Source organism: Heteronotia binoei, chromosome 15, assembly GCF_032191835.1.
Source record: "Heteronotia binoei isolate CCM8104 ecotype False Entrance Well chromosome 15, APGP_CSIRO_Hbin_v1, whole genome shotgun sequence".
NCBI lineage: Eukaryota > Metazoa > Chordata > Lepidosauria > Squamata > Gekkonidae > Heteronotia > Heteronotia binoei.
In genome coordinates this window covers 40,495,045-40,504,302 of record NC_083237.1, presented here as the reverse complement: position 1 = coordinate 40,504,302, position 9,258 = coordinate 40,495,045, and the positions used below count along the sequence as shown (strand labels likewise).

General features: G+C 43.9%; 1 protein-coding gene across 1 annotated transcript; it reads left to right on the top strand.

Moving 5' to 3' along the window:
• The first annotated feature begins 2,332 nt into the window (after positions 1-2,332).
• On the top strand, positions 2,333-3,286 carry LOC132583533 (olfactory receptor 6B1-like). The gene has a single exon (XM_060255161.1). It carries the CDS (start codon positions 2,333-2,335, stop codon positions 3,284-3,286), a length of 954 nt encoding a protein of 317 aa, XP_060111144.1.
• The last annotated feature ends 5,972 nt before the right edge of the window (positions 3,287-9,258 follow it).

Here is a 9,258-nt window from a genome sequence, read left to right as displayed (position 1 = left end):
GGATCCTACTAGCTGTTGTACATGTGAAAGAGGGAGGAGAAGCCCCCTTGACCACCAGAGAAGCTATGCTGAGGATAATAGGATCCCCCTGTGGGGGAAGCCTTGAAGTGTACTGGGGAGGGAATCAAATGAGATTGAGCAGAAAATGTGGTAAAGATATTTGAACAATTCCTGGATTCCATTGAGATATAGGTGTTATAAAGTACAAGCAGGGCTATAAAAAGGCATAGAGTTTCTATACAAATTCTCTTACAAACACAAGAATTCCTTATAACCCAAAGCATAAACTGAGATAATTTGGAATATTGACTATAAATAAGCCATTGAAATAAATTCCACTAGTAATTGAGGTTAGATCTAAACAGTTCCCCCCGCACACACTCAATTTCACTCAATTTCACCCAATTGCTCTCTTTACTCTGTCCCACATAGTTTAAGTATATTGCCTGTTCAGAGATACTAAGCAAAGCCTTGGGGTGATGAAAGGGGAGTCTTCTTTCTTTGTCCACCAGGAGAACAGCTGATTGGGTCCAACTCGCATTCTGTGACAGAAATGTATGTTCATCTGCTTTACAACTGTGTGAACTCTTGACTGTATTATGGTACATAGCTCATGTATACATTTATGAGGTCCCACAAAAGTGTGGGTTTGTGTCTACATATATATTATTTCATTACTCAGTACTGGAAATTCTGTCTGTGGTGTTCAATCTGAAGTGGGTTAATCATACATGCCAATCATTGGTTGGTCCTGCTGGAGGACCATAAATGTGTGAACATCCCTAGTATCAGTGGTCATCCCAATGAATATAACTCAATGAATAGAACCCAAATAGGTTTTGTTTCATATGTGGGCTGCCTTACATATGCTAATCCATTACTTGATTTCTCCACACAGGCTGAAAGGGTATAAATTGATCACTACATTTCAATGCATATACAAATTAGCACCTGATGCTCAATATTTAAGGGTTAGGTGAGCCATCTTTTGGTGCTACAGTTATCAAGTGATCATGCTTGAACATACCAGCCTTAAAGTGTTGAGAGAACTTCTTCAATGTCCTGGAGTAGAAATTGTCATGTACTGTATGTACCGTTCTACATATACATTTAACAATTGTAAAGTGATACAGCCACGTGAAGTAGTGATCTTGCTTGTTACTTGGAAGAAGTGTGAAGTACAACACACAATGGGGAAGTGAAAGCAACTACTGAGATCCTGAATACCAGCTGCCAATCCAAATAGACAACAGTGATCTTGATAGACCAATGGTATAATTCAGTATATGGCAGCTTTACATTAGGGGAGGGACGGTGGCTCAGTGGTAGAGCATCTGCTTGGGAAGCAGAAGGTCCCAGGTTCAATCCCTGGCATCACCACTAAAAAAGGGTCCAGGCAAATAGGTGTGAAAAACCTCAGCTTGAGACCCTGGAGAGCCGCTGCCAGTCTGAGAAGACAATACTGACTTTGATGGACCAAGGGTCTGATTCAGTATAAGGCAGCTTCATATGTTCATATGTCTATGTTGCTAATTACCCCATACTGCCTGTCTGGGGAAAAGAGAAAAAAAAAAAAACAGCAACAGTAATCTGAAATGAGTTTCTACATGTATCTGTGTGTGGTGGAGGTCTGGTTTACTTTTAATTGTTTTGACTTGAATCCAGGCCTCAGATTCAGTGGGAGCTCACAGGAGCACAGCTCCTGAACCTTTCTGAGAGTTCCTCCTCCTCCTCCTGAGAGTTCCACCTCCTTGTCCATAGACTAGTATGTGCGGCTGCATAACAATCCCTGGATGAGGTCCACTACTTTTTTTTTCTTTTTTACAAAATGACCCCTGCTTGAATCCAAAGATCTCCCTGCATGTGCAGAAAATGTTTCCATTTGCAGAGAGGAGAAGATTGTACATTCTCTGCAAATTCTTCTGTGGTTCTTCCTCTGTCAGGACAAGGCAGCTCTGGAGAGACAAAGAGATTGCACACAGGAAAGGGGGACTGAATGTTTCTTCTGCATGAGAAGATTTTTAATGTATTTTTCACTTAGAAATGATGTATGCTGCTTCTCTGAGGCCTACTTGAAGAAACTTACAAGTAAAAGCAACACTATAAAATTACCAGTATTAAAAACAAGTCATTAAAATGTGTGTATTTTTAAAAAAAATCTAGGTTATGACATTGGTTTAGATACATGCTGCCTGGTGTGCCTGCTCCTCTCATGCTGTGACTTTGTTATACCGTCTTCTGGTATGCACAATATTGCTTTGTTTTCCAAACACTGCAAAACCCTGTCAAATGATTTTATTTTCTCTTCTTTGTGCAGGTTTTTGTGCCTGATATGGAATTAGCAAACCAGACCAGAATCCAGGAGTTTATTCTACTGGGATTCCCTACCATCATAGAACTTCAGGTATTGCTGTTTGTCATATTCCTTGTGATCTACACCATGACACTCCTGGAGAACATTGTAATTATCACCTTGACCAAAACAAACAGCAATCTCCACAAACCTATGTACTATTTCCTTAGTCACCTATCTTTTCTGGAAACCTGGTACATCTCTGTAACTGTCCCAAAGCTTCTAGTTAACTTCTTATCAGAGAACAAAAGTATCTCTTTTGAAGGCTGCATGACCCAGCTTTACTTTTTCATCTCTCTGGTCTGCACTGAATGTGTCCTTTTGGCTGTCATGGCCTATGATCGTTATGTTGCCATTTGTGACCCATTGCACTACCCAGTAGTTATGACTGCTCAGCTCTGCTTGCAGCTGGCTGTGGGATCCTGGCTGGCTGGCTTCCTTATCTCTATGATCAAGGTGTTTTTCATTTCCCGCTTAACCTTCTGTGGACCCAATGTCATCAACCACTTCTTCTGTGACATTTCACCTTTGCTCAACCTCTCTTGCACAGACCGGACTGTAGCTGAGATGGTTGATTTTGTATTTGCTCTCATCATTCTTTTAATTCCACTGTCAGTCACAATGGTATCCTATTTGTACATAATAAATACCATTTTACATATCCCCACTGCCCAGGGAAAGAGAAAAGCTTTTTCTACCTGTGCGTCACACCTTACTGTGGTTGTCATCTTCTACTCAGCTACCCTCTTCATGTATGCCCGACCGAGGAGAATCCATTCATTTAATCTGAACAAGCTTGTGTCAGTTGTGTACACTATTGTGACCCCTATGCTGAACCCCTTCATTTACTGCCTTCGGAATCAGGAAGTAAAGGAAGCCCTGAAAAAGGTTTTTTCTAGCTTGAGTGGTAACTCAGTGTCTGACAACCATTAGGCTCATACAAGCTGGGATCATGAGGAGCTCATGATAAATTGTGCTGGGTTGGGGGGAAATGATGACTTCCACCACTACACACCTAAATTTCCCTTCCTTACGTTTAACTCAGGAGCTGAGCCAGACCAATTTCCCCTTCATTTACCCCCTTTAAATATTTCTTACAGAATGCTTACCATGGTTTATTTGCAAAATTTTATTTTTTCTGCCTACCCTGAATACTCAGAAACTCTTATAATCCCCGCCCCACCCTGCCCCCGGGGAAACTTGGTATGCTGATTTCAAGATTCAGTTGAGTTACCCAGTTGAGCTACATGCAATGATGATAATGATAATTGGACAGATAAAGGATTGGATCCAACAAATTGTTTCTGCTGGTGAAAAAGGAAGAACTGTCCCCGTTGACTATACTACAATGTTATGTTGGCAATCATGGCACTGACATGTACTAAAATGTACTAAAATAATGTTGGACAAAAAGCAGAACTGGACATGATTGAGTAGAAAAGCTGACTGGATCCAACCCATAGTCCTTGGGTTTAAATGAATCAAATCAAATCAAATTTTATTCTTATATCCCGCCCTCCCCCACCAGAAGGCGGGCTCAGGGTGGCACTCAGAAGACTGCTTTCACACATGCCAAATAATGAACACTCAGAAGACTGCTTTCACACATGCCAAATAATGTACTGCCAATGCATCAAGTTCCTATATGTGCTGTCAATGCATTAAGTTCCTATAGTGTACTTACTGTCAATGCATTAAGTTCCTATATGAAACAGGAAAATTCAATTGCCAGCTTAGGAAAATCCATTTGCAAAATATTGTTATAATACATTGAAAACACATCATCCAATGTGTGAAAGCAGTCATAGAAACAACAAACAAACTAGAAATAAACCTCTGGCCAAACCATTTGGAGTTAAATTTTTATATTTCTCTCTCTCTCTCTTGTGAATAACTACTTAGACTAAAGCAAGATTCTCCAAGGTCTGATGCCACTGTGTTCTGATTCAAATTATATTAATATTGAGGAAAATGTACAAGAAAAATAAAAGTGAAATCTAATCAATGACAACATACTAAGCTAAAATATTATCTGAATTCACATTTGAAATTGGATTTATCCTATACTCCAATACATAAGAAAATTCCCAAACAGCTTCGGGAGAAACCTTTCTTTATTTTTTGTTCCTGTTCTAACTGAGGGATAGTCATGTTATAAAGCAATTTAAAATGAGGGAATTTACTTGAAATGCCCTTCCCCTCTTTCAAAATTCTTGATGTGGTGGAATTGCAAGGGGGACAATTAATAATATCTGTGTTTAGGGAAGAACCTTTTTAAAAAGCAAGGAATATATTGCTATCATAAGGATCCATTTTTAATAAATCACTTAGATCTATGATTGCAACTCAACTGCATAGCTAAGTATGTTGGAATGTTCTGTTACTAAACTGGGATAAATGTTAAAGAAAGTGGAGAAAACACAAATAATGTGTAAATGATATTCAGCTCAAAGTGTAGTTGCCAAAAGTTGCCAGTTCCATAACAACTGTGTAGCCTTCTTTGAGAAAGTAAGAGCATTACAGACTTGAACACTGTCCAGAAAGTATGCTTTGTACAGAATGCTACTGCCACATGGTTGACTAAGGTAAGTTGTAGGGTCCATAAAATTCCAGTCTTGTTCCAACTACACTGGTTCCTAATTTACTCCCAGGATCAATGTAAGGTGCTGATATTTTATTTATTTATTTATTTATTTATTTATCTGGGATTTATATCCCGCCCTTCCCACCGAGTGGCTCAGGGCGGCTTACAACATATATAAAACTAACATAAAAGTATAAAATTACACTTTAAATTAACATTTCACAATATATAATTAAAATCAAACATTTGTTATAAGTATACATCATTAAAACAGCCAGCAGATATTGATCTTTAAAGTCTTATATGGCTTGGTGACAACATATCTTAAGGACAACATTTACCTTTATGAACCTGTATGTCTAGTCTGATCATTTTTTTGGAAGCCCTGCTTTGGGTACCTCTGCCATTTGAGGCTAGACTGGTGGCAACCCAAGAAAAGGCCTTTTGGGTCTCCCTCCCCAGGGAGATTCATCTATTGCTGTCTTTTGTTAGAAAGTGAAAACATTTTGTTTTGTTTGGCATAATCCCAATAATTGCTATTGCCCTCCTCCTCTTTTTTATTGGCCCTCTTCCCTGATTTTGTTATTTACAAGTTTACATGCTTTTATTGAATTATAATTATCATATACTTCTTTTAAAATGTTCTAGTACTGAAATGTTTTAATGTTTTGATATTCACTTCCTTGGAGATTCTATTTGGGCGGGAAAGTGGCATAGGAATATTTTAAATAAATAAATAGAACATTCAGTTAGTGTGATCTTTCATGACATAGAAGTATGCAGCATTGACTGCACTGAATTTTAGTTTAAATTGTCAAGCAATGTGAATCTTTCCTTTGATAGTAGGATGCTAACTGAATGTATCTGTAAGGCTCCATGAATGTTACTAACCCTGAACTAAGCTAGGCACATCAAAGTAGAAAATATCCGGCATGTAGTTCGCGCCTCTCTCGCCTTTCTCGCTTTTACTAACAAATGCAGGGATTCACTCTTTGAAGATAAGCGCCTCCAGGGCCAGGTTCTCAGGCCTGGTTCCAGGAACAGAAACCACAGGGGAGATAAGAAGTTTACCGTATGAAGATTCACACGTGACTACAACATTGTTTAGAAATTGTAGCTTTGTTTAGAGAACCTTTGATGTGCCATCTTTAAGTATGCCCTCCAATGTTACTGTGTATCAGTTCCAATACCTAGCTCAATAGAAGCATCTTGGATTATCAATAAACCATACTTTGTTTCAAATTCAAGGACTGGTTACTTTGAGATCTGATTGCTTGACATTTTGGAACTGATCCATATTTGGGGTTTATCTGAACCGGCCACTTTTAAGCTGGATGGCTGAAAAAGTTCCAGATAACAGAGAACCTACTGAACCCCTTGGAGTAGCAGAAATAAGAACTCCCCCCTGGCACATCGTCGGGATGCGGAGAGTCGGGGACTGTGGATCCCCGCTGCACATCCAAGAGCTGTTCATCACCCCGCGGAACTGGGAGCCGCGAAACTCCACCGCCCTGATGGATGAGGCCCCGGCACGCCATGAGACCCTCTTGATGAGGCCGATCCAAGGGGGAATGAGTGGTAACCCCAGAGATAGGAGGGACGACTGCCCTATTCAGGAGGATGATGAACGGGAGGAACCGAGATCAGACAATGACCGCGGACGTGGATCGGAGTCAGAGGAGGAAAACGGGAGCCCTCCCAAGGAGATGAGTATCCTGAAGACGGTGAGGGGGGAAATGACGGCCATGGCCCGGGAGCTGCAGGATGAGATCTAAGCGAACGCCATGTTCATGGCCTGGGAGATGCAGAGGCAGATCGACTGGTTGCTGTTACGGGACTTCAGGAGGGAGCCATTGGCTCCAGCCGCGCCAGCGCCACCTGCACCGGCCCCGGCCACCCCACCAGCCCCGGCTGCCCCACCGGCTCCGGCGGCCCCACCAGCAGTGCCAGCCCCCCTGGTGGTCCCAGCAGTTTCAGTACCACCCGGAATCCTGGTGCCAGGGCCAGGATTCCCGGGACCGTGAGATTTAGGGCGGGGTCGAGAGCTGGACGCCACCTTCAATGGCGACCCAGAAGAGGTGGAATACTTCACCATACAGGCCAATAGCTACATGCACTATTGGGGAATACCTTTCCTGATGACCCCAGTCAAGTGGACTATCTAGGGTCCAAACTAAGGGCGGCAGCCAGGCGCTGGTACATGAGTCTGTATGACACCCGGGGTCCCGAACTGGACAGTGTGGCCGGATTCCTGCAGGTTCTACTGCTCCAATATGAAGACCCTCTCCAGGAGACCCGGGCTGTCACGGCACTACGAGACATGCAACAAGGGTCAAAATCGGTGAGGGAGTACACAGGCGACTTCAGGGCACACTGCGCCAAAGTCCGGGGCTGGAGTGAGATGATGAAGATCGAGGCTTACCAACGCGGCCTCAACGCCAGCCTCCTGGATCAGGCCCTCCAGCAGGCCCGCCCCACGACTCTAGTGGGGTGGGTGCAACTGACTGGAGAGGTGGAAAATAACATGAAGCGTGTGGCCCTCCAACGTCAACTGCAGCAAGGGGAAAGGGGAACGTGAGGCTCGACCAGGGGGCAAAGCAGAGGGGAAGAAAGGATCAACCCAAGGGGGGACCTCTAAGACCACCACGGGTCGCAAGTGCTTCCGCTGCAGCGATCCAGGCCATCTGGCTGCCAACTGCCTGGAGAAGCCTCGAGCCCCCCCCCTTAACCCGAAACCAAACGCGGTGGGACCAAAGAAAACACCGGCCAAGCTGAAGGAGTCGAGTCGGGGCAGCACCACAACTTCGATGGTGCTTGACGAGGATACTATAATTTTAGATTACCTGAGCGAGGAGTCGTGGGGAACCGAGCTGGCGGAAAATGAGAACGACCTGCACTGAAAGGTGCCGGGAGGCAGGTCATGGATCTAACGGCACCATTACAGTTGAGAATAACTGGATCCTTATTCTTTGTCCCATTGACATTATTAAACCCGGAGCTCAAATGCTTCATTCACGCCAGGCTCTGATTGACTCGGTGTACGTGGGAAATTATCACCCCAAAGCTAGTGGATGCCCTCAGACTATCCCAAACGCCCTTACCCCACCCAATCCAGTTTGAGCAAATGCGAGGGGAGCCCTGCATAGAGGAGACTCAAGGGCTACTGGTGGGGATAGATGAACACTGGGATGTGGAGGTTTTCGTGATCGCCCCCTCCTCATCCTTCGATGTGGTGCTAGGGGTTGATTGGCTGGCCAGGCACCAGCCGGACATACAGTGGGGGGTGCAGACCATAGACTTCACCAACAAACGGTGCAAACGCCACCACTGGCTGGGGAGTTGGGGACCTAATCCACCCCCCAGGAATGAAAAGATGTGCGTATCTGTGGAAGAGGCCCAATAGATTTCCCAAGAATACCAAAACTTGCACAAGGTGTTTAGCGAGGAGGAGGCGAATGAGTTACCCCCATTGAACTTATCCCCGGTCAGGAGCTACCCAAAGCTAAGCTGTACTCCATGGAGTGGGCAGAAAAAGCTGAACAGCGTAAGTTCATAGACAAAAACCTAAAGAGGGGCTTCATTAGACCGGCCACCGTGCCACATGCTGCGCCAGTCCTGTTCTGGAAAAAGGATGGGAGCCTTAGGCTTTGCACAGATTTTTGCGGGATAAACAGGATTTCAATGCCCAATGCCTACCCCATCCCACTAATCAAGGATCTGCTAAGCACCATGTCGGAAGGGACCATCTTCACTAAATTGGACCTGAGAGATGCTTACTTTAGAGTGCGGATCAAGGAGGGGGATGAGTGGAAGACTGCCTTTAACACTCCAATGGGGCAGTTTGAGTACTTAGTGATGCCTTTCGGATTACAAGGGGCCCTGGGGTTGTTCATGAACTTTATCAATGAGGTCCCGAGGGAGTATCTGTACAAGGGGGTGGTGGTATATCTTGATGACATCATTATTTATTCTAAGGACCTGCCATCCCACTGTACTCTGCATAGTAAAGGAGGGGGGGTGGGAATAGACGGGGATGAAAGTTGCCAAGGATCTAAAGGCCAGCACGGCCTTTGAAGTGCAAAATGTTCAACTAACCATGCTGGTGCCTCCCGAGCAGAGCAAGGACACTACCAGGAGGGAAAGATAAGCGGGCGTGTGAAAGTGTTACTTGCAGAGACCAACTGTAGTTTTATTATGGGAAATAGTTTAAAGCCCAAATCCTTTGAAGTGTATTCATAAATGCCTATGGTTCAAGCTATCTGTTATCAGTTCCAATGAATCTGTAGACGGAGTAACATTGTAGTTATCAATAAATGAAACT

Excerpts from the sequence above, each read along its gene's own strand:
- LOC132583533 (XM_060255161.1), top strand. The coding sequence starts at position 2,333 with ATGGAATTAGCAAACCAGACCAGAATCCAGGAGTTTATTCTACTGGGA.